Below are 25,736 nucleotides of genomic sequence, written 5' to 3' on the forward strand. Positions count from 1 at the left end.
CACCCAAAGTTAGTGCAGATCCCCCAGTTAAAGGCATGGTCCTCCAACAGACTGCCCTCACTTCAGACTCTGGTTGCAAGTTTGGGTGTCCCAGAACATCCACACTTTTGACCAACTGGATGCAAATATAGAAGCTTCCTGCAGCCCCCCCTCAGGTTTGATAATTAGCTAGAACAACTCACAGAACTCAGGAAAGTTATAATTTCAATTTAATTATAAAGGATACAAATCAGGACCAGCCAAATGAAGAGATACATAGGGTAAAGTCTAAGAGGGTTCCAAACACAGAACTTTCATGCCCTCTCCCCTTGGAATCTGAATTCGTCTCCCTCCTAGCACACTGATGCATTCATCAGCCAGGAATCTCAACTGAGCTTCTGTGTCCAGAGTTTTTGTTGGGGTCACATTACTGAGCCATGATTGATTGTATCATTGGTCACATAATTGAACTCAATCTCCAGCCCTCCTGCCCTCACCAGATGTTGGGTTGATATTAAGTGGCTCAGAGTCAACCCTCTGATCACATGGTTGGTCTTTCCTGCTTGGTCTGACCCCATCCTGAGTCATCTTTTTAGTATAAGCTATCTAGGGGCCCACAGTGAGTCACCTCTTCAGTGTAAACTATCAGAGCCCACGCTGAATAACAAGACATTCCTATCAGTGGGGAAATCCCAAGGGTCTAGATGCTCTCTCAGGAACCAGGCACAAAGACCTGTAAAATCTGTATTATACAACACTCTTGATCCAGAGAGTTAAATGGTATTCAAGGCCTTTGCTGTCTATTTCTGGTATTTTCTATCAACAATAGTATCTAATTTGTCTTCTCTATTTTGTCTCTTATCATTTTCTCAGCACAGGAAAACTAAGAACCAAGTAATGAAACCAAAAGCATTACACCCCACTCTCACCAAGTCTTTGAATCTTCTAGCAAGGGAACTAATATGCAGCTTCTCCCTTCCCTCTGAGCCATTAAGGCATATATTGCAAATTGGTGACTTACAGTTTTTAGCAGATATTATATTGGTGCGTCCTTCAAAATTTTTTTAAATTACATGCCAATGTTTTAAAAAAAAAACACTGGAGAGTTCACATTAATGTGAACTTTCTGACTCATCTTAAAATTAAGAAATACAGGGCTTCCCTGGTGGTGCAGTGGTTGAGAGTCCACCTGCCGATGCAGGGGACACGGGGACATGGGTTCGTGCCCCGGTCCGGGAAGATCCCACATGCTACAGAGCGGCTGGGCCCGTGAGCCATGGCCACTGAGCCTGCGCGTCCGGAGCCTGTGCTCCGCAACGGGAGAGGCCACAACAGTGAGAGGCCCGCGTACCGCAAAAAAAAAAAAAAATAAGAAATACATATCACTGGCCTGTGTTCCTACATAGCAATATTTGGCTGCAGTCCCCTTTAAAAAGCAGTTTAGAAATCTCAACAATTTAACACAATCCTTACCCCCTTCCCCAATCCCCCTACCTCCATTGTGCAACTTGATCTTTAAGGAATCTCTGAGTTAAAAAGAAAAAAAAGTCCAGAGCCCTTTGTTTATGCCATCTCAGTTAATTCTGGATATAATCAGGTGAGGTAAGCATTGTAACTCCCATTTTGTAGTTGAACAAAATGAAACTGGCTAAATGAATTTTCCACATAAATTTCCCAAGGCTTCATAATACATGGAAGAGCTAGAATTCATATCCTGTTCTTTATTGGTTATAGTTCTGCTCAGCTGGCCTCATACTTGTGACTCCTAGCCCATTCTTAAAGGCAGGTTCTATGTCTTCTTTTTAAATAAATTTATTTGTTTATTTATTTATGGCTGCATTGGATTTTTGTTGCTGCATGCGGACTTTTCTCTAGTTGCGGCGAGCGGGGGCTACTCTTCCTTGTGGTGCGCAGGCTTCTCATTGTGGTGGCTTCTCTTGTTGCGGATCATGGGCTCTAGATGCACGGGCTTCAGTAGTTGTGGCACGCGGGCTCAGTAGTTGTGGCTCACGGGCTCCAGAGTGCAGGCTCAGTAGTTGTGGCACACGGGCTTAGTTGCTCTGCGGCATGTGGGATCTTTCCAGACCAGTACTCGAACCCATGTCTCCTGCATTGGCAGGTGGATTCTTAACCACTGCGCCACCAGGGAAGCCCAGGTTCTATGTCTTACTCTTACCCCATACACATTTGCCTGTAAGCGTAGTGGGCATTCCATAAATGTTTGTTGATTTCAATTGGATTTTTTTGGTCAGAATTGAAATATTTGACAACTAATTTGATGTTAGCCACAAGAAAAAGGAAGTTGTCAAAGGAGACCATGGGAATTTGAGGTTGGGACTGGAAGGGTATTGATGCTATTTGGAGAAATAAAAGAAAACAGGGTGAAGAGAAAATTTGAGAGAGAAAATGACTAGTGTATTTTGAGTAATTTCTGTGTGTCAGGCATTGTGCTTATGTCTTTACATGCATTATCTTATTTAGACATAGTAACAAGCCTTTGCTGAAGGAACTACTCATATCTGCATATTACAGGAGAGAAAACAGGCTTGGAGAATTTAAGTAATTTAACCATGATCTCATAGCTAGTAAGTGGTAGAATTAGGATTTCAAATCAGGATTCTGTGACATCAGAATTCATTTGGGGGCACATATTAGATTTAAGGCACTAGCCCGAAGGCTTTGTGGCAATGCCTAGCATATAGCTGGAAATATAGGAACTGTGCTCAGGAGATGTTTCAGGGCAGAATTATTAATCTGAAAGTAATCTGCAGAGGTGATTGTCGTGGCGATGAGTTGGTTCACATTTACCCAGAGAGGGAGTAAGGAGATAAGAAATCAAAAGCCAGAAAATAGAGGAACATCTGTTTACTGGGTGAGAAGAAGAGTTAAGATCTTTTTTACCTTTGGAGAATAAAAATAATTTTGCGTGTACTGTTTGCTAAGAATAATTCGTATGAGGCAAGTTCAGTTTCATGTTGTTTAAACACTAGCTAGCCATACATATTTAATTTGGTTTAAGATGGGAAAAATATCCATTGTTCCAATTTTGTAATAAAATTACAAAATTTAGGGGCTTCCCTGGTGGCTCAGTGGTTGAGAGTCCGCCTGCCGATGCAGGGGACACGGGTTCGTGCCCCGGTCCGGGAAGATTCCACATGCGGCGGAGCGGCTGGGCCCGTGAGCCATGGCCACTGGGCCTGCGCGTCCAGAGCCTGTGCTCCACAACGGGAGAGGCCACAACAGTGAGAGGCCTGTGTACCGCAAAAAAATAAATAAATAAATAAAATAACAAAAATTTTTAACTTTGTTAGGTATACTTGTTAGAGTTAATATTATAAAATAGTGAATTTTTAAAATTGACATATAATTGACATATAACATGTAAATTTACAGGTATAACATGTTGATTTGTTATGTTTATATATTGTAATATGATTACCATTGTAGTGCTAATTAGCACCTCTATCACATCACATAATTATCATTTCTTTTTAGTAGTTGGAATAATTGTCTCTTTGCAAGCTGTATTTCCTCTCCTCTCCCCTTCCCTTCCCTTCCCTTCCCTTCCCTTTCCTTTCCTTTTCCTTCCTAAGCCAGTGCTCTTGTAGAATGTCTCACCTTCTAGATATCTTACTGTTGATACTTCCTTATGTGTCATTTACCTTGTTCTTTTTGTTCCTGTGTTCCTGTAAAATGATAATTAAGTCTAGAGATTTGATTAGATTTAGACTGGATATTTTTGTCAAGTTCATAGGTGAGTTTTTAAACAGAAATTTTTCTCAAAGGGAGGAATGAGGGACGATTTTTAGGGTGTAGAGTGTTGTGGAGGGAAAGGTGCAGCCAGAAAGGAGGGAGTGACAGAATAGTCCCAGGTACTGGAGACAAAGAGGTTTTTAGTTTTCATGAAGCCATTCCTATCTGTTGTTCATTCATTAGTGGACACATTGCCCTCAAAGTATTCAGTTTGATTGGCTACTGAAATTCTGACTTTTAAAATTTAATTAAATATCTCTTTATTCTCTCCTAAATAAAGCAAAATTTAAAACTTGAATGATTTCTGGATTTGTTTTGTTTTTCTTTATAGGATCAGCTCTAAACACAGCTTCCATTGTCGTAAGTCAGGAGAGCAGGTAGCTTATGCAGTGACCTCCTAATTCATTATTAAAATATTCAGTTTTATGACACCTCAGAAAGGCTCATTTTATCTTTTTTGTAACTAGTTGAAAATATACCACTATCAGTTGTTTTCTAAATGGTTTTCTTTTCTTTAGATGGCAGCCATTATTTTTATATGCATGTCTTGTCTGACTAGTATTCTTTTAAGTGTTCTGCATAAGCTCTATAATTGTTGTAACTGGCCTAAATCTGTAATAGATCAGATAAGCGAAAACTTATATCTAAAGTATTTTTAAAATTTTTATAGCCTTATCCAAGCACAGACTTTAGGCAAACCTGAAGTAGGAAAAATGACATCAGAATAATCCCACTGATCATTGATAATTAAGGCCTTTGGTCTGTGCAGTTCAGAAAACTACAAGAACATTATCTCATAACTCTCAAATGTTCTCTGAAGTAGGAAGGCAATTACTATTACCCTAATTTACAGATGTCTTTAAAAGGTTAGAGAGCTGTTCCACGTGGAGCTAAAGGCAAAAGTAGGGATGAATTGTAAAAACTTTCTTAGTCTTTCTAGACCACTCTGAGTCCACAGTTGTTCTTTTCAGAGGTATAAAGATTATTATAATGTAGTTTGAAATTTTTTCTAGTCAAAAAATAAAAGGCTGAAATGAAAATTTTAATCTGGTCTGGTTAGTGCATTTCATACTCAACCAAACATTTCTGGGATGCTTAATAAATAGTTAAGGATGGTCCCTCTTATCAAAAATATTTAAGACATTACAAAGAACAATGGACACACCGTCATTTATTATTTATCACCTAAATGTTTTCAGTGTGAATAACATTTTGTTCTTAAACGTTCTCCAGGGCTAGATAGTATATCTAGCATCGAAAACCTATTTGGGGTGATTATTAATATTATTAACTTTTGAATAAAGAAATTTCTACATGTGAATGTGTGTTATTCTTACTTTAAACATATTTCTGTCACTCATTTCCTGTTTCAGTTAATGGCATCACCATCCTACTTACATACCAGGCTGGAAGTATTAGTGATCTTCATTACTTTTCTCTCCCTTACCTCCAATCCATTTGGTTACCTAGTCCTGTATGTCTACAGTTTTTTGTGTACCCATCTATCCATTTATTCCCATGGGCACTGCCTGAGATGACGCCCTCTTCACCTGATCTCTAATCTTTTGCATCTCTAGTATTTCACACTGCTTCCTGAAATATACGCCTGACCATTTCACTCCTCTTGAATGGCTTTCATTCCTAATGGAATTAGGCATTAAGTCCTAATGCCTTACTATGAAATCTCATCATGGCTGTATCCCATCCTGACTCTTCTTCCATCAGACTTGACTTTAAAACTTTATACAGAAACTCTGCACTATTTTTGTACTTTTGCTGTTCCTTCTACTTCGAAATATCCCTGTTTCTTCCTGTAGAAATCCTAAACACATGCCATTTTCTTCATGAATCTCTTTAATTCTTCCAGTCAGATTTAATATCCCTCTTGTATATACATTCGTAATACCTGGGCTAAACCTTTTTCTTTTACATCCTTGACATTTTATTTTGAATTGTAGTTCATTGTGTATATACATTTCTTTCGTACGATCATGACTTCTTGTCAGTGGAGACTATATAGAACACAGTCACACCTTAATAACTTTGCATGTAGTAGTAGTCTTAGCTTTCAGCTTTTACTGGAATTTTATAATTGATTGAGCAAGTCAGTTTCATAAATTGATTCATCTTCCTACTACAACTAAAAAAATGACTAGAAAGAATAATTTTGTTTCATAGGTGGTAAAAACTCAGGAAAAAGTTGCTATCTTCGGATGTGTTTCCTGAAATCAGCAATGTAGATAGAAATGGATTCTTCTATTGTCTGTAGTAAACTATTCTGAACATTTAAAAATTTTAAAGTATGTGTTCTACCTGTATTCTTTCCTATGAAACTGTTGTAGGACATTAATAAAGGCTGACAGAATTCAAAACTTCCCTTAGTTTGTTCCATTCTTCTAGCCTTCCCACCAGCTGCTCTTTATAATTTAGAAGTGCCTGCTCTGTGTCAGGCGCAATTCTAGGTGCTAGAGATACAGCTGTAAACAAACGTAGTTTGTTTTCTAGTTTCCGGAAACAGTCATGTAAAGAAAGCAAATATATACAGTATAGCAGATTAAGAATTGTACAAAATACTAAGAAATACAGAAAATCTATTTCTATATGATTGTCAGAGTCTGGGCTAAATTGCTTGCTTTGAGTTTAAATATCTATTTAAATCCTTGCTTGTCTATCACATTCCTTGCCTATGCTAATTTTGTTTAGGGATTGTATTGAATATTTTAGGTTCCAAATTACATAGCAATATATAAATATTAAACCTAAATAGAACTTATTAAACTTAGATATAATTTTGAAGTAAATGTTATTCATGCTAAATAATATATAAGTTCTTAGAAAATCATAAAAATCAAATTTTTTAAATTTTAATAATTTTTCAGCATTAGGGGATTATATTTAAATACTAATTTAAAAAACTTTAGAAAATGAACCATCATTTTTCACTTGTGTGAAACTAAGTTTTTTTTACATATATGGTAGTTTGCTTAAATCAGGGTATACACAGGCATCATATTTAGTCAAATGAACAATTTATTTCCATCGGGTACCAGTTAATCTTACATGTTTGCTAATCTTAAATGACTATCACATCACTTGGCTTTAAAAGTTCTCTGTGCTCTCCCTAGGGTAGCTTATTTTCTGCTCTTCCCAAGCTATAGCAAAAAATGTCTATCATTGCCTGTGCTACCCTGCCAACTGACCTAAGAGAAACTCCTTTCCCTATAGTCCTTGCTACGTGAGTAGTAAACCATGCCAGCTTTTTATCCCTACCCACTGATCCCCAGTTAATTAGCTCAGAGGGAACCCTGAACAATGATTGCCCATCCATAGTCTAAACAGGTATTTGTGACATGGTTTGGCGTAACCGGCTCTGCTCAGGCAGAGCCTATGGTTTTGGGTTGAGATAGATTCTTTTCAGGATTTTCAACTTATTGATGTAGGGAAGCTGCCAGATGGTGATGAGCATTGTAGCTGAGAGGTCACATAGAGCTTGCATTAGAGTAGTAATTATGTGGATCATGTGTATATTGCAGAATTGGTTTTCTGGGAAGAAGAGACTAGAACTAAGGTGTTGGGGGGGTGGTTGGGGGGTGCACATGTGTCTGTGTGCGAGTTTGCATGTATGTGAGCGAGAATAATAACGGTTCCTGATGGTTTCATAAGCCCTGAAAGGCCCAACCTGGCCTCCTCACTGTCCTACAGACCTACCATGCTCATTCCCAACTCTGCATTTGCCTAAGTTAGTCTCCCTATTTTTGGTCTTTCTTGAATAGTACCACCAGGTTAGTGTTCCTTAAAATCTCCTGATAATGATATTTATCGGGCCAAAAATCATTAATGGTTTCTGTATTACCTTTGTGATAAAGTTTAAGTTCCTTAGTTATGTATATACGATCTTTTTAACTCTGCTTTCTAAGATGTTTTGTCTAAAAGAACAAAGCCCATTTAGTTTGGTATTTTAGTATAACAGGTCATGGTGAAAGTCCATAGCTCTATTCTTTTGGTCATTTGTCTCTAGGAACTTTACTGAGAATATCAGTTAGACTGAGAGCCCCATAGTCATTTGTTGCAGAAGAAAAGAGAAATGGCTCTCTGGTTGAAACATGAGCTGCCAGAGGCATGTCTCTACATTTTGAATGTAGGTGAATAGTGGTGCATTCAGGGGCTGCTGCCCCTGGTGGAAGAATTTTATGAGTCCAGCCTTCCCTATCCAGCTTCTTGCCAGTTGACAGGCAGTCTGTCTGATGCTTAACCTGACAATGTTGCCAAACTGTCCAGTAACCTTTTCTTTGAGTTTTAAATTCTAAATGTTTTTATTGATCAGAAAGAAATAGCCCTTTAGAGATCATTTAAGTTTTGCTTTGAAAGCCCTGACCACCACAGTGCCAACAGAATTGACTTATAGTGTGGTTGGTTAAACTGGCATTCATTTGGGAATTTTTCAGAACTCCCAAGTTTTATGGGTCAGCATTCAGCCTTATCCTCTAATTTGAAAAAGATGTGAAGAATAGCAACATATAACTCTTGGCAAGATACAAAATGCAATGATTTCCCCTCCTTATCATGGCCTTTATCTTTTAAACGTTATCTATTAAAATCTTAACTCTTTACTCTAGAATTCAAGGTCTCTCACAATTTTTTCCCATCTGCATTCCATTCCTTCTCTAAAGGAATTCTCTTTTAGCTAAGCAAGTCTATCCATTCTCCTTCCTCCCCACAACATGCCAGACATATTTCTCCCTCAGTGTCTTTGCACATAACGTTTGCCTAGCCTTGAATATCCTCTCTCCTATCTTTAGCTTGCAAGGCCCAGCATAATATTTACTTCCTCAAATCAAAATAATATAAATTATATATCAGCATCAATAAATACTTTAAAAATAAATGACTCCTCTTTTCACTGACAGAAGGTATATGCACTGTGAATTTATAGTTATCCTAGGTGACTGAGCATTTTGCAAATAAAAATTTCAGGGGTGTCACACAAAAATGAAGTTTCTAGAATTTTTTGAAATAACAAAGATTGGTCAACACCGGGCCCACTTTTCTACAAATAAGAGGTTGGAGCTGAGAAATTATTATCCCTTTAAATGATACTTGTATTCACCACTTTAATCCCACCACTCCTTACTCTCTCCCCATATTGCCCCAGCCTGCTTTGGGTCTCTACTTGGCCCTCTGCCCCATAGGCAATTGAATTTAAGATGATGGCTATGGAGATACCCAAGGAAAATGAAAGGATAGTCTTCTAAGAAGAAAGGAGAGATTATCAAGGTCTTTGATAGTCTCTGTCTTAACAGCTAGGAAGGTCACTTCATATTTACCTCCTACCTCCTAATTGACAATAATCAGCGAAAATAACTCAGAAAGTAAGGATATTTAATCATGGGAAAGTTACCAAGAAATGAAATACCTTTCAGAAAGTAATGTTCTGACCTTAGCTCAGAATAGGGAGTAATCACTAAGAAGGCTGTCTGAGGGGGCTTCCCTGGTGGCGCAGTGGTTGAGAATCTGCCTGCTAATGCAGGGGACACGGGTTCGAGCCCTGGTCTGGGACGATCCCATATGCCACGGAGCAACTAGGCCCATGAGCCACAACTACTGAGCCTGCGTGTCTGGAGCGTGTGCTCCGCAAAAAGAGAGGCCGCGATAGTGAGAGGCCCGTGCACCGCGATGAAGAGCGGCCCCTGCTTGCCACAACTAGAGAAAGCCCTCGCACAGAAACGAAGACCCAACACAGCAAAAATAAATAAACTTTTTATTAAAAAAAAAAGAAGAAGGCTGTCTGAGACTTGACATCACTTTTAGGATCCATTTGCTCCAAAGGGTGAGCCCTTTGGGACAATAGAATGGAAGCAAAGCTTTCAAAACAGCTAATATACCGGAGGTAGGGATTCATTTTGGCCTTAAATGTAGTTACTGTCCCTTTTCTCATCTGCCTTCCTATAAACATTTTGATTAGGCAATAATAGTTGGTATTTGCCCAATGTTTTAAATAAGTTCTTTTATTATGTTGCCTCATTTAAATTTCCTAAAACCCCTACAAAGTGGGATACGATGGATGAAGAACGTCAGGCTCCGGGAGTTTAACTGAATTACCTAAGTTCACATGAATATTAAGTGATAGAATTGGAAGTAGATCCTAGATCTTGAGATTTCTGGTCTTGTGCTCTGTAATTTTATACTGTCTGGGTCTTCATTATCTTCCTATGAATGATCTCATCCTGCTTTTGTATGTGTTACCAAAGGACGGGGCAATGACGCTAAGTCCGTAGCAAGGAGACAGTGATGTGAGAAATGAATTTTACTGAGACAGCCTCTTATAATTTATTCAGTCTTCTTTACCTCCTTGAGTAAACTACCTGGAAAGTGGCTAACGGTTTTCTCAGAACGTCAAAAGTCTTTTTCTTTTTTCTTTTTTTTGACCATACCACACGGCTCGTAGGATCTTAATTCCCTGACCAGGGATTGAACCCAGGCCCTTGTTAGTGAAAGCACAGAGTCCTAACCACTAGACCCCCAGGGAATTCCTGAATGTCAGAAGTCTTGATCTACATGTCTACTGTAGATCAAAAATATTGATCTACATGATCTAGTGAAATTGCCTTTTAAATTGTTTTAATTTATGGCCTTTTTTTCCTGTTAGAATGTTAGCTTCTCAAGGGCAGAGACTCCACCTTGCTTACCACTGAATCCTCAGTGTTTAGAACTATACCTGGCAGATATAAGACCGTCAATAAGTATCTCATGCCTAATTCACTGACTTAGTGTTTTAATGTCTTTACATTGAGAACCTGCTGCCCCCAGTCAAATGTTGGTTGTTTTTCTGAAATCCACTTTTTCCTTTAGGTCTGACATGGGTGGTCAGCCCTGTGAAGGAGTGTGGACATTGACCTAGAGCAGCTTGGAGTTGAAACAATTATGTTTATGTGATAAAAGTCTCTGAGTCACATGGCAAATAGGTTTATCTTTGTATACCTTTTCTCTCAATGCTGCTTGTATTTGATCCTTTGTAGCCATCAATACTTTCAAGCCCCTTCAGTTCATAAGTGTCCTGTGTTGTCTGTCTATACCATGAAGTGGGAGAGGTTGGGAAGCATTGCTTTATTGGATTACAAGCAGAGTCTAAGATTCTGGACTTCAGCAAGAGGTCTTCTACATGGTAAGAGTTTTGTGATAATGCAGGCGAGGGAAATACACAGACATGTTTGTAACAGAGCATCAGCAAGTCTGCTATTTCCAAGAACAGAAAGCACAAAAATCCAGATTCTGAAAGGTTAAAGAAGGGCTTACTGTTTAGTCCTGAGACTTTGCCAGTTTCTTCATGGTTGAGCCTAGCCTTTTCTAATTCCTAATATTTGAATCCATTGGGTGGTCTTGTTTAATAAAGACTACTATTAAGAAGGGAAGAGAGGGCAAATAGTGTGCCTGATCCTTGCAGGGAGAAAAAAAGTATGTTAAGTAACACTGTACTTGGGGCTTGTCGTAGCCTGAAGCAGTTGGTGCTGTTTCCCAATGTGAGCTCTTTTTTGTTTCACCAGGACAATGTTAGGTCCCAGGAGTCTTTCACGTGACTGTTTGTCACTATTAAGAGCCAAGTGCTTGTTCTGAAGAAAACAGAGCTGTAGTTAAAGTGTTCAGGAGAACTCCTTTTGAAGTGTCAGGGGACAGGATGTGTGTAACAGGGTAGGAAGAGAGGCTAACATTTATTGAGAGTCTGTTTCACACAAGACAGTGCTGGGTACTTGCATATGTGCTATCTTATTTAATCTTTATAACAGTCCTATAAGATTAATACTATTTTTCCATTTTCTAGATTTGGAAACCAAAACTTAAGAAAATTAGATGACTTTCCCGATGTTACACAGCTTTTAATAGTGAAGCCATATCTAAATCTGAATTGTCTTAACTCTCAAACCAATGATTTTTTCCCCTTCATGATATTGCTTTGGATTCCATGTATGATGATGGAGAAGTCTCATTTCTTGATCTTCCTGTAGAGGGAGAGGGAAACAGTATAAAATAGTGGAATTTACATGCATTTACATATTCCTTTCTAACCTTAACTTACAAAATGTTTTAAATATACTGAACTTTTAAACATAATACTGAGTAAGGTCTTAATGGGTGATGCAGTGGAGTGGCTGAGAAGTACTTTTCTCCCTAAATTTAAAGATGTTTGCAAAAGTATATATTACTTTCTGGAAATTTCCAATTATGAGCCATTAGGTCCTAAAGAACAGAGGTTAATAGTGACCTTCAGGGTATAGCATCATCAGTGTCATATGTTTAGACTTAACTCCGGTTGAGAATTCCCATTTCTAAAACAGTTCATTTTAATCTAAGTATTTCTTGAAGGCAGACTCAGACTTAGGGCCTCTGTCCTATAAATGACAGAATTACTGGAAGTTCTGTCTTAAAGTTCATACTATATATTTTTACTCTTCATTGATGAAAATAAAGACTTCGCATTAAAATTTTCTTTTGAGACTTCCCTGGCGGTCCAGTGGTTAGACTTCACGCTTCCACTGCAGGGGCCGTGGATTTGATCCCTGGTCGGGGAGCTAAGATCCCACATGCCATGCGGTACCGTCAAAAGAAAATAGATAAATAAAATAAAATTTTATTTTATCTTTTCATACTACAGATGTAAACCCTCATTTCGGCACAATAATAAGAACCTAATTTTCCGTTTGCTTTGCTAGAGGCCCCTCCTCACAGGTTGAAATGTGGGGCACAGAAATTTACTTGTTTGTTTCATTTTATTTTTCTTCCCCCTAGAGATCATTTGACTTTCATTTGAAGTTCTAATTGACATAGGGGGAAAAACAGAAAAATGGTGAAATATTTGAGATAGTAACATAGAAAAATACCAATTAAATTCGATTCCAAATCTCAAAAGTGGATTTGTATTTCTGTACTTTGAAGAATTGGTTCAGCTACTATAATCTTTTTTTGTTGTTTTGTTTTAATCTCTGACATAGAGTGATTTAACATAAATAGAATAATTTTATCGGTGTCTTCTAAGAGAAGGTGGGGAGAATGAGATTATTGTACTAAAACAATAGATTGGAAATGCTCTGCACACAAGCTCCCTTGCCCTCTTGCTATGGGCAAGGGAATTACGGAAATGAAGTAAGAATGGTATGTTAACTGTGGGCTTCCAGATTTTTCAGTGTTATTATTGAAGATTAAAATTTGACTATAAGAAAATTGCTTGATTTGGCTGTTCTCTTTTTTCTTAGAACTGACAGTAATGAGTTGACAGGAAGGGATAGGCTTTGCACCTGAGCTCCTGACCCTGCTTTTAGTCACGGTATTCATTAGCACTCCCCTAAACAAGTTCACATTCTTGGCAGCTCTAACCTGGAGTCAATAGAGATGCTGCTTAATCAACCAATATTATTTTAATGTTGCTGGGGTATGAGATACTGTGGTAAAATCAGAGAATGTAAGATACAGTTTACCCCACCCCATCTGTGTTAAGTTGCCTTGGATGCATTATCTCATTAATTCTTCACAGCAACCCTATCCCTTAAATCTGTTAAAAACCATCATTTTACAGATTAGGAATTTAAAACTTAGCCAGCCACACAGCTACAAATAGTGAAGTTTTAATTTAGATTTGGATTTAGGCTTGTATGACTTCAGAACCCATGTTCACTAATCACTGGGGGTAGGAACTAGGGAATAGATAGGCATTTGCACGTATATAGAATCTCATTATGAGGAAACATCAGACAAACCCAAGTTACCATTCTGTAAAATAACTAACATATTCTTCAAAAATGTCAAGATCAAGAAACACAAGACAGGTTGACTGAGAAACTATTCTAGATTAAAGGAGACTAAAGATGCATGACATCTAAATGCAATCAATGTGTGATTGTGGGTTTGATTTGGAAGCAGGAAAAAAAAACTTCATAAAGGACATTACTGAGGTATTTGATAAAATTTGAATGTAGACTGGGTTAGATAGTAGTGTTTATCAATATTATATAACCGTGACTATATACGAAAATGTCTTGTCTTTAGGAAATATACACTAAAATTTTTAGGATAAAAGGGCATGACATTCCCTATTTACTCTCACGTGGTTGTGAGAGAGAGGGAATGACAAAGAAAATGTGGCAAAGTATAAATAATTGAATAAATGGTGAATCTGGGGAAAGAGTATAGGAGAGTCATATTTTTGTCATTTTTTTGTATACTTGAAATGATGTAATGAAAATTTTTAAATGCCTTATATTCTATAAATGTGGCTAAAATTCTTCAGAAACCTTCAAAACACAACTGGGGCCAGGAGATGAGGACCATATTCTATTCATGCTTCCTCCATTGGCAAAGAACTTGCCAAACCAAGTTGAGGAGGTAAACATAGACTGTTATTTTGAAGAGGAAACATAAGTCATACTGTCAAGATGTTTTTCTTATATCTCCTTTGGGGACATACCTCTCTTTTCTTCAAAATAGTTCATTGTTTTCGCTGATATTTTTGTCCCATTTCTTTGGCCCCTCTTAGATAGTTCATATTTCTGACTTACTGACATAATCTTGGATAGAGTGCTAAATATGTTCTTTTTAACAAAAGAATAAACTACAAAGTAGAGTAAACACTATTTTTACTAATTATTTATGTTCGTTTATTTTTATCTTTAACAGTGTATATGCCGTCTACATTCTCTCAGTTTTAGGTGGTTTTTAGTCAAGACTTGATTACATATGAGTGAACTATGCTGTTTCGGGCATTATCAGGGGCACGCTTTTCCTTCAGCCCACCCAGTCCTGTTTACCCTTGCCTTGGCCAGAGAACAGATGTGGGCAAAATATGAAGGATGTTAAAGGTTTAAACTCATAATTTAATATATTTTTCTCTTTTTCCCAATACTTTTTCATTCGCTTTCCTTTTTAAAAAAATTGAGATATGACATATAACATTATATCAGTTTCAGATGTACAACATAATGATTTGTTATTTTTATATATTGCAAAATGATCATATTTATCTTTTTGTTTTCCGAAAGGGCTTTTAAATGCTGATGTGATTTTTTTCAAGATGAATAATTTGGTGTTCCTGGGTTAGATAACAAGGCAGAACTGGGAATTCCTTCTGATTATAGATGGAAAGAACTCCAGGGTTAAGCAGGTATTTTGGTTCTACTGGCTGTGATCTGGGAGAAGGAGTCTCCGTCAAGGAGGTCCACACATTAGTCAATAGAACAACAAAAGCAAATGTCACCTCCCACTTCTGGTGATCGGGACAAGTAACTATATATACTGTTGAATCCTCCCTCCCTCCCCCTGCTGCCACACACACACAGAAAGAGAGAAGGACTAAAAGGCCATCTTGCTTCAGAATAAGAACTCAGTCTCTTTATAATATGTCTCTGCATAGTAACTTTGGGTTATCGTACTATCAACACTAGCTTTCCTTTGAGTCTGTTAAAGTTAACTTAATCATAGATCATAGACTAACTTTCACATGTGGGTACTTAGTGACTATAAATAATGGTGTTTATGTTATTATATATGAATGTGAGTCAGGATTGTGAAATGGTTAAGTGCTTGGACTCTGAAGCCAGACAGACCTGGGTTTAAAACTGGCTCTGCCACTTATTACCTGTGTGGCCTTAAACAAGTTGCTCATCTTTCCTTATCTGTAAAATGGGATAAAATTCTCCTCATCAATGTGAAATAATACATGTAAAGCACTTAGTGTTATGCCTGGCATTTTTATATCTTTGATAAATGTTAGCCATTGTTAGTTATCATTGCTATTAATATTATTATCATTAGTGTAATATCAGTATCCGCTTACATTTGCTAATGTCTTCAGATTTATCACACTTTTCCCATAATCTCTCCTACTCCTGCCTTCCAGGCTGACTTCTTTTTAATTGAGACATTTCATTTTTTAGGTGTTTCATTTTCCCCCAGGGTTCAGAGATGATCCTTGTATCCCCCTCAATCTCTTCTATTCCCTCCACTACTTCCAAAGCCTGCTGAATGAATGGTGACAAAGTAAGAAATTCTCTTTCTTCGCCAGTTAGGACCTGACTACCTGTTCTGTCTTTTGCAAAGGGCTGAACTTTTAATCCTAGTTTCTAGAACTGTGGGCAATATTAAGCAAATGAGGCCTTACTTTCTTTTCCTCCATAAATTGGATCAGAAGTATATCAAAACCCATAAAATCCATTGCATTATCTGACGAAGTCTTCCTGCTGAATATAGCTAAAAAGATGTGATTTTGGGTCAGATGGACAAAGTCTGTCACTTCTACAGTTGTTCGAAGTACCTTACCTTTGGCTTGGTCTCTACTTAGTTACAGGGTCGTTCTAAGGATCAGATGAGGTAGGTCATGCATGTGAAAGGGCTTTCTAAACTGTAAAACACCATGTTAATATGACGGATGATTATTGTGTATGAACAAAGGCCCCAGCAACCTATGTGATGCCAGAATTCAACCCTAGACAATAAAGATGCAATCTCCTCTCTTTCTGCCACCTCCAGAAGTTTTCAGTAAGCTATTTGAGCTAGAGAGGCTAGTGACTAACTTCATGCAGTGACCACAAATCCTTTCTTCTTCCCTCATCCCCATATTCTCTTACAGAATGTTACGCCAGATTCTGAGTCAGTCTTCAGAGCTGGACTTTGGGATACAGCGTGGCAAGCAAGGTACTTAATAGGATCTAGGAGTGAGGATTAGGAAAGATTTCTTTTGTGCCATTTTCCAACCCCCTTCCTGGCAGCCCCTATTGATTAAATGACATTTCAAAGTCGAGTTCAGTAAGGATGAGGCCAGATATGGCTTCTGCCAAACTGGGCTGGCAGATCTGAGCAGTCAGCAGATAGCTTGTGTGTGTGTGTGTGTGTGTTTCTTGTTTCTGGATTATTAGAAATTCTTTTCTGTACGATATGAACAGCAAACCTAGACTCGTGTGAGATCATCATCATCATCATCATAACCGCACTTAGGGGATGCCTGATAACACAGTACACTCCAAGCACTGGGGATTATTATGAACTGAATTGTGTCCCCCACAAATTCAAATGTTAAAATGAAGGTTCCAACGTCCAGTGCCTCAGAGTGTTACTGTATTTGGAGTTAGTTGGAAATCCGACAAAATTAATCCCCATTCTCCACAACATTGCCAAAAAAAAAAAAAAAATTCATCCAAAACTTCTTCTCCCTAAATCAGCGTTTTCTGAATTCAAAAGTCCTCTTATCCTTAGTCATTTCAACCTTTGCCCTCCTTACATAAAGAAGGGCCAAGGGAAATGCTGCTTTATAACTATGCCTATTTCTGCTTAATTGTACTATCATGAATGACTTAAAAGGAACCACATTGAGAAAGCTGGGAATAGATAGATGGTGCTATTGGCAGAGCAATGGCATTGGCCTCTAATTAGACGTCCTCTAGTTGTCCTCTAGTTGTCTTCTTCCCCTGCCAAGGATTTTGTCATTCATTGCCACACTCTTGTCTTTTTATTGGACATATTAAGGTGTTTCCCCCATTTTAATCTCTAGGTTATCAAGAACCCCTTAGAAAGCAAGTGCCATTGCATACTTTGTTCCTGCCTAACTAATGGTATTGCCTGAATGAGCTACTCTGGATAAGGTGGGGTTTTTTGTTTGTTTTTGTTTTTTAATCTTCTCTGTTCCTTTCATGTAAATATATTTTAGTTTGTTTGTCAAAGTTGTTTGCAAATGAGTTTGCTCTGGAATGTACCTCATCAGGAATGATGAGGGGCCCCAATGTGAACTTCAAACTAAAATTAGCAACACTCCTTCTCATGTGCTAAAGAGTTTTGTCATTTGGTTTCTCTAAAATTTAAGTGAAATTTCTCCTTCCTTCAGCGTGATTTGCCTTTTCAGCTGTCTAGCAGTTGTTGCTCTGATTCTTTGTCCATTGTCACGTGGAAACTAGTTCTACTTAGCCAAAATTCTGTATTATTTCCTAAAGATCAAACCACAGCACCTAAAACTAGTTTTTTACCCAAATATTTTTCAGCCACAGTTTTTCAAAATACAGAAAATCTTAACAGCTGAATATTAAATCCAGCTGAAAATGAAAAGTTGTAAAATGAAGTAGAGCACAATATTTTGTAGAAATCAGCCAATGATCTAATTGTATTGAGCTTTTAGTGTTTACATAACTTGGCTCCATTTTATTTTCCTTTTTGGGTATTTCTAAAATACTAAATGTGTAAGTCTTGATGCTTATATAAATCAGTACAAAATCGGGTATTTCTAATTAGTTCCCATTCTACTCTGTTAAATCTACACTAATCAGGTTTGAAAGTGTCCATATTGAGGGTCAGATGTAGGTGTTAGTGGGCAATGGATTGAATCAAAGAGCTGGGAATTCTGGGCTTCATGTAAGTGGGGCTAGTCTCTGGGTTTCTTTTGGTTTGAGTGGTAAAATGAAGATTGATGTGGTACCTTTACCTTTCACTATACACTGAAGAGGAGCAGATATGTGTCAGCCTGCTTTGAAATCTTTGGAGGAAGAAGAATAGTGATAGTCTTGGTTTAGCAGTACAGAATTTGGCCAATGAAAGAACCACTCATTCTTGCAAGGTCAAAACTATTTTCTCCCTTTCAGAAACAAGTCAGGTTGCCTGGGCCAAAATACATTTTCCTTTTGACCACACATTGGCAGGACAGGCATGTCCAGTTTTCTTCTAGGTCATAGCTCTAGATTTTTTCCAGCTAAGAAATATTCAACCAAAAGAATCTCAGGGTCCTGTTCTTGGCCTATTCCCACTTTCTCTCTTCTTAGAAATTCAAACAACTTTGAGTGGACAGTGTTCTTGGGATCTCATTGCCTTGTTGGGTCACAGGCCCTGAGCTTGCAGATGAAAATGAAAGCACCCCAGCAGAAGGATGTGTGTGTGTTTGTGTGTGTGTAAATTCAGGCTTTGGATTTCATTGAGATTGTCTTGCTAATGCCCCTTTATAAGGTTCACTAGGTTTTCCTGGTGCCTAGTGACCCGGGTGATCAGGTGATTAGAAAGGCACGGAGAGTATGGATCTGGGATCTGACTAGCTTAAGATACTTCACCTATGGATCTGTGCATCTGATATGGGTTATGTGATAAGGAGAAGGATTTGCCTTTGGTATTTTCCTACTTTTATGTTTTATGCCCTACCTATTCATCCCATTTCCCCCAGTCCCTCTTAATAGTAGGTACCCTATGATTTAGGGCAGGCTACTTGGGTTCATCCTTTCTGGAGGAAAATAAATCTCTTGATTTAAGTTGTAGAAAGCTGTTAATGACTTTTTTGTATTACCTCTCCTGGGAGTATTTCTGTTTTAAAGACATTATCTAGGCTGAGAACAGTAGTCCTGGTTACTAAAGGAAGGGAAATATTTGGGATAAGAAGAACTTTCTGGCTTAAATTGCTACCATATGGGTATGATTTTCAAAAGTAGTTATGTGAAGTCACAGTTAAAGTTCCTCTAATTTCCTTTTCTATAAAACTTTTTGCAGAGCTGCTGTGATTTAGTCATACTAACCAGATTAAATTTCACTTCCTTTTCCCATCTTGTAGAAATACTTAAAAGATGGACCAAAAAGGAGGAGGAAGTCAAGCAGCAGAGACCCAGATAATAGGTTTCTGAATAATGAAGATCTGATGTTATTTTATTTAAAATTTTTGCCACTTTATATAAAACTTGTGTGCGCCACTTGGAAAGTTGAAGTTAGGTGCCTTAGATTTGTTTAGCAGTAACTTATATCTGTGGTAGATCTGAAACTCCCTGATACCTAATGTCTGTTTTCTCCCTTGAGTTTCTAGTTAGCTGATTAAAAATTCATGTTTTCTCATAAAGTTTATCTTTTAATGTAATAAGAATTTGTGAGAGTCGGGACTTTTTAATTTTTTTAAGCACTTTAAACTCCTATTGTCAGGTTGTCCTCACAAAAGTGTTTTGAAATGCCTGAATGACATCACCAGAAAACTCAGTAATTGTTATCCAGTGATGGTTAATGCTTTTATACTACACTGGTAATACTCTCTCTTCTTCTAGGAGATTGCAGGAATATGGATAAATACTTCCTCTAGAAGCTGCTCCAGCTCTGAAAGTACCATGTCTTAGTCCCACATATGGTCTTAGCACATTATGGACATCTGTTGAGTTTTGGGGTGAATCATTTTAATTTAGTTGCTTGGTCATTAAGTTTCAGTCGTAGCTTCCAAAAGAGTCTGATTTTAGTATTTTCTGATCTTCAGTAGCATAATTTGCTTCGTGATTTACAGTATAATTTTTTTTTCCCTTTTGGAAAATTGCTTTATCATGCTTTTTACACAGTAGATGTAGGACTTGTCAGCTATTATATTTGAAATGAGGATTTCCTCAGGATTAAAAATGGCCTGAGTAAGGACCATTGGTTGTAATTATGTATTGCTAAAAATGTTCGTTGAAAGATTAAAAAACATTATAAATCACAAGTTTTCTTTTGGAAAGTATTGTTTTAAGCTACAGCATAAGCTATCCATTGCTTTAGATATAGGGTATAAGAACAGGTTGTAGAGATGAGGCCATGTGTCTGGTATCAAGACCCTTGATGCAAATTCTTCATGAAATGTCATCTCACACGGTTGTTGTTACTATTATTCTTTTTCTTCTTTTTTAATATCAAAATGCTGTTATAATTTAGTATCAAGTGATAGAAAAAATTAAATACTGGTTCTGGTTCATACTATCATATTTATCACTTAGAGGGCAGCCTTTCTGCCAACTTAGTCATGATAAAAATTCTTGCTGTGCTCATCTTTGGAGTTTGTATTTGGTGATTATGTACTTTCACAGTCTGAAGAAACTCCTGTTTATACTGAAATAGTGATTGAGGCCAGAAGTAAAGTAGGAAATAAAGAAATGATACCCTTACATAGAAAATACTGGAAATGGCAGAGGAGAGGGAGTTGGGGGTAAGAGAATAAATGTCCTGACCTCTGTCTTCTCTTGTCAGAACCCAACTGTAAGCCAGAGAACAAAGGAATGACAATCTTATAGGACCTGGAATAAGGCAGAGAAAGGTGGAGAATGGCTATGAAAAGACAAGTAGAGAATAATCAGCACAGTTTTCAGGGAACTATAACATTTTAATTTTGGATAAGTGGTCCCTTATGAAGTAACTTGGAGGATTCTTTGCCAAGAGAAGCTATTTTGAGGTCTCCTGAAAGAGTTAGGAGCAGTATTGGTATAATTCTGAGAAAGCTGCAGAAAGTATGGGATTGAGTGGCGAACACAGATTTACTCATGAAGCTGTTTTAAACTTTTCTTGTGGGCAATGTTCAAAGCCTTTGGGTATCTTATTTATTATGTAATTGATCTTCAGGACACTATTGCCAATTTTGACCTTTGCCATACATTCTCTTTCTCTCTCCAGAAGACACAGAGTGGCAGAGCTGCAGCTCAGAGGGTTAATTTAAGTTTAGGAAAGGACAGCCCAAACAGAGGGATAGGCTTCATGGCTAAAAGTTTGTGCTCAGCCAAGAGTCCCTTTGTGTCAATAAATGAAGCCAAAAGAAGAATTGGAATAGCCTTATGAAAGCTGGTCACCTGTATGTGGCCTTCTGAATCAGTATTGGTTAGCAGGATCCTAAGGCATCCTTTCGCACTCTCATCCTCCATCCCCCAACTTTAGAATTTTTAAGAGGCCACAACATGTTAGAATTTGCCAAAGTTGTATTCTAATGCTAAATATGACCAATAATTTGGGGATAAGGCTTTATGGAAACTGCATGGGAAATAATACAGAAGATAGGCTATAAGATTTCTATTTTTTCTTATGTTCAGTTTATTCTAAATGGTTCTATTTAGGTATTTATTAAGTCATAGTCCTTTTTATTTTCTATCTTTAGCATTTTGTCACTGTAGTATTGTTTTGCCAAAGAATTGGTCAGGGTATGCTTCTGGACCTAGATAAGGAAGTCATTTAAATGGACAGTACACACAGAGAGGTTATTTAATAGTATGTAGATGGAGAAACCAAACATTTGCTTAATAACAGCCTTCAAATTTTATATAAAATAATAATCAATTATACTCTCTGACCCTGTTGGGAAACAAGTTTAAGCTAAACCATTAAAGATTTAGGTTTGACAAGTAAGAGTTTCCTGAAGAATGTCAGAGTGGTTACCTGGGAAAGGAGTTCCTTAGGAACATGTAAGATGTCCTTCCCTAGAAGTCATTAAAAGCTAGCTAGGAAAAAAAAAAAAAAAAAAAGCTAGCTAGGTTTTTTTTTGTTGTTAGTTTGGAGAGGGTGGCCTCTCAAAGGTCTCTTCTTAGGATTTTATGAATGTTTAGCTTTTGTACTTGGAAAGAATATTTGAATATTTTACCTTTGCTTTCTTTTCTAATTTGGAATAGTTACTTAAACCCTTGAATTTAGTACACTGCCATACTCACTGTGATCACAAAGTACATATTCTTAATAATGATGCACCTGCTTATTCACCTGATAACCATTTTCTGGCTCTATCCCATGATGTATCTGAACTCTGCTAAGAAGCAGGTTCTAACTCTTGACTCAGATATTTAAGTACAGGAATTTAGTCTTATCATCGCTCAGTATGACCAGATCAAGATGAGTGACTTTGAGAAAAAAATCAAGTGTTTCAGATTGCTCTTGTACTTTCTGCGTCTGGCTTGAAAAGCATCACCTGCATTTCTAAAGATATTTTCAAGTGTTTTAGATGTATTTTCTGTAGGGCACCCCAGCCAAATGCAAAATTTGAACAAACCTCCACCTGTTAAGCCCCAGTTTAAAGGCCCCTGAATTCCTGATAAAAAAAAAAAATATATATATATATATATTTTTTTTTTTTTTTTTTTGGCGGTACGCGGGCCTCTCACTGCTGTGGCCTCTCCCGTTGCGGAGCACAGGCTCCGGACGCGCAGGCTCAGCGGCCATGGCTCACGGGCCCAGCCGCTCCGCGGCATGTGGGATCTTCCCTGACCGGGGCACGAACCCGTGTCCCCTACGTCGGCAGGCGGACTCTCAACCACTGCGCCACCAGGGAAGCCCCTGATAAAATATTTTGATGACATAACTAGATGAAGCTAGGCCTTGATAATATAGTTTCAGGTAAACTGTTTCTTCAAGAGTAATGTATGGTTACATGTGTCTTTCTAAGACTGTTAGTGTGCATTGTTTCCAGGGGAGAGAGTTGAAGGTTGGGAGTGTGTGGAAAATATTTGTTTAACTTTGGACTCTGTTTAGTCTGCTTTTTCTCTCTAGTATTTGATTCCCCTTAAAAGTAAACCAAGCTTCATTAATACTTAGAGGTCCAATCAAAGATAATTTGAATACTGAAACTTATAACCAATTAATGACCTTCAGTCAAAAAAGACCCTGGCTATTTATTAATAAACTTTGCTCAGGTTTTCCTATCTCTATGTACATCGTCCTTGATAGGCTCTTCCCATATAAATGGAAATCGAGGTGATTTATTATTGTAACTGACTGTATCTCACTGAGGTGAAACATGGATTACATCATCTTTTCTGCCAGTTTCCTAAATATATATGTTAGACTCTGGTAATTATTAGTTTCTAGACCATTGTTCCAAAGGCCAAATATTTTTAAATGTTTTAAAGTTGGGCTAAAGAGCTCAATAAAACTGAATGAAGAATAAGAGGCTTTCAAATCTGAGACCTGTTCTTAATTTAGCCAAGTGAAGTACCTAATTTGCCATACATTTGCTCTTATTTCCAAAAGGAGATAACCCTGCCTGTAGCTCAAACACAGGAGCATCTTTCTTTTTTTTAATTGGTTTTTGCTTTCGACTAAATGAAAACCTGGCAGTTTCTAAGCTCACATATGAGACTATACCCCTTTCCTATTTAAATACATGTTTGAGGAAAAAGTTCCTTGTAGCCAGGGAAAGCTGCTTTTCCTCCCTTTGAAAGACTCTCATCTGAGAGGCCCCTTCTTCCCCCTCTGTACTTGTTTCTCCTGGGTGATGTTCAGTGCCATCAGTATAGACACAGCACAGCAGCTCACCAACAGCAAAGGTACTTTTACAAAGTCAGATCCTGAAGGTTCTTCTAGCTGATGACAGAGTGACTCCCTCCCTCTGAAGATGCTTATTGGTCTTCCTTTGCCTGCCACTTTGAATGGGGGTGGGGAATGCCATGTATTTAGAAAGGAAAATATAGAGAAAAGAACATTGATCTGGTGACTGTGCCATCAACAAACAGGGATAATAGGCATGTCATTTAACATGCCTGGGGCCTCAATTTCATAACCTGAAAAACAAGGTTAGTTGGGTTATATGGTCTCTAAGAATTCATACTGCTCTAAAATTACATGGTTATTGTTCTTTGGGATCTTGAATATGGTCACTCTTAAAATCCTATACTTTTCCCTTGTCTCTCAAGACAGTGTGGACCTAGCATTTGTCCAGTGTTACATGGAATTTCTGTCACCACACTTTAAAGGCCTTTTCCTTTGATTTCTACCTAATTTGGGGTTGATTGATCCTAACAGTTATTGAGAGGAATGTTTTTGAGGGAAATCTTGGGAGAGTTGGCTTGTAGCAAGTGGAAAGGCCTCAGAAATGTTTAAGGCTGTTTCAAGATCTGGTTATCTTTCAATTATCTGGTTGATGTTTCCCAAGCAACTTGTTCACAGCTTGTCACAATTTCTAGTATAACCACTAAATCCAAGGTAGCCCAATTCCGAGGCAAACACAGAGCCAATCTAAATCCTCCTTCCATTGTTTTTATTACAGGGTGCTATGGAGACAGCATGGACTTTGGAGTCAGCCAGAGCTGGGAGTTCACAATCTGACTCTGCCTTTTTCTGATTTTGTGATACAGGTTAACCTCCCTGTGTCTCAGAGTCATCATCTATAAAACAGCAATACTTAAGTACTTACCTTAAAAATTATTATGGGATTAAATGTGATGACAGACAAGAGCTTCTCATGTGCCTCTTAAAGAGAACACCAGACATTTGTATACCTCTTTAGCATTTATGAAACACCTCATAGAAGTAGTTTCATTTAGGGTGTTGTGTGGATAAAATATCATTTAGGTATTGAGGCCTGAGTCAGGCTTGCTGGGTAGGGGCCCTGGGCTTTGGAGCTAGGTCACACCAGATCCAGAGCCTTGGCTATCTTGAGGGTCTTGTCTAAAATATCCTTTTATATCTTCCAGGAATCTGAATTTCTGTGTTTGGAGTTTGATGAGGTCAAGGTCACCGAAGTCCTGAAGAAGCTCTCGGAGGTAGAAGAAAGTATCAGCACACTGATGCAGCCAGCCTAGCTGAAGATGGAGCTGTTGAAGCAAAGGTGTTCATGATCCCTCCCCAGGGACCTGCTTTTTTTAAAAAAAAAAAATCTTATTCCCCCAATAGTATTAAATCCTCAAGTTCAAATCTTGCCTGCCTCAGCTTGCTGCGATTTCTTTCTCTCTTCCTTTCATTTACTCTTATAGTTGATCTACTGCAGACGTTCTTATACTTCAGCATACAGAGGCACTCAGAAAAGCATTTTTTTTAAAAAAAGGCCTTAAGGACCTTATCCACAGAGACTTGGATTCAGTAGGACTGGGGTGGGATCAGCTTTAGAAACCCTTGCTATGGTGGCTTATTCCTGGGTAGGCTTATAGGAATTTATACATGATAAATCATGTATAAATTTGGTCAAGGCTGACCAAATATGGCCTGAGCTGAGGCCTAGAGGAGCCTGCCTAACCTAGAAGAGGTTTACTGACCTTAGTAAGACATGAGATGCTTCTGGAACTGATTGAGGCATTTGTATTAGTTCTGCTTAAATCTTGGGGGGTGTGGTTTGATCTGAGCTACTGAGAAACTTGGGCTTTTCTGGAACCTAGAACTAAATTGGCCTTATCATAAAGGGTCTCCCTTCACTTATCTCAAGTCAGGATTGTGGGAAGGGAAAATGTCTCTTGAAGTGATGTGAGGTCTTTACCTCAGAAAATTTTACCTAAGTCATCAAATAAAACTTTTTCAAGACAATTTCTTCA

The 25,736-nt window shown here is 37.9% G+C and overlaps 1 protein-coding gene across 1 annotated transcript in view; it reads left to right on the forward strand.

Moving 5' to 3' along the window:
• The window catches only part of COMMD1 (copper metabolism domain containing 1), a 148,927-nt gene extending 123,797 nt beyond the window's left edge, over nt 1-25,130 (forward strand). Inside the window, exon 3 of the mRNA XM_082672583.1 lies at nt 24,906-25,130. Within this exon, the coding sequence (XP_082528709.1) occupies nt 24,906-25,013 (108 nt within the window). The 3' untranslated portion in view covers nt 25,014-25,130. The remainder of the gene's footprint in view (nt 1-24,905) is intronic.
• The last annotated feature ends 606 nt before the right edge of the window (nt 25,131-25,736 follow it).

The sequence above is a fragment of the Grampus griseus genome (assembly GCF_964374135.1).
Source record: "Grampus griseus genome assembly, chromosome: 15".
Lineage (NCBI taxonomy): Eukaryota > Metazoa > Chordata > Mammalia > Artiodactyla > Delphinidae > Grampus > Grampus griseus.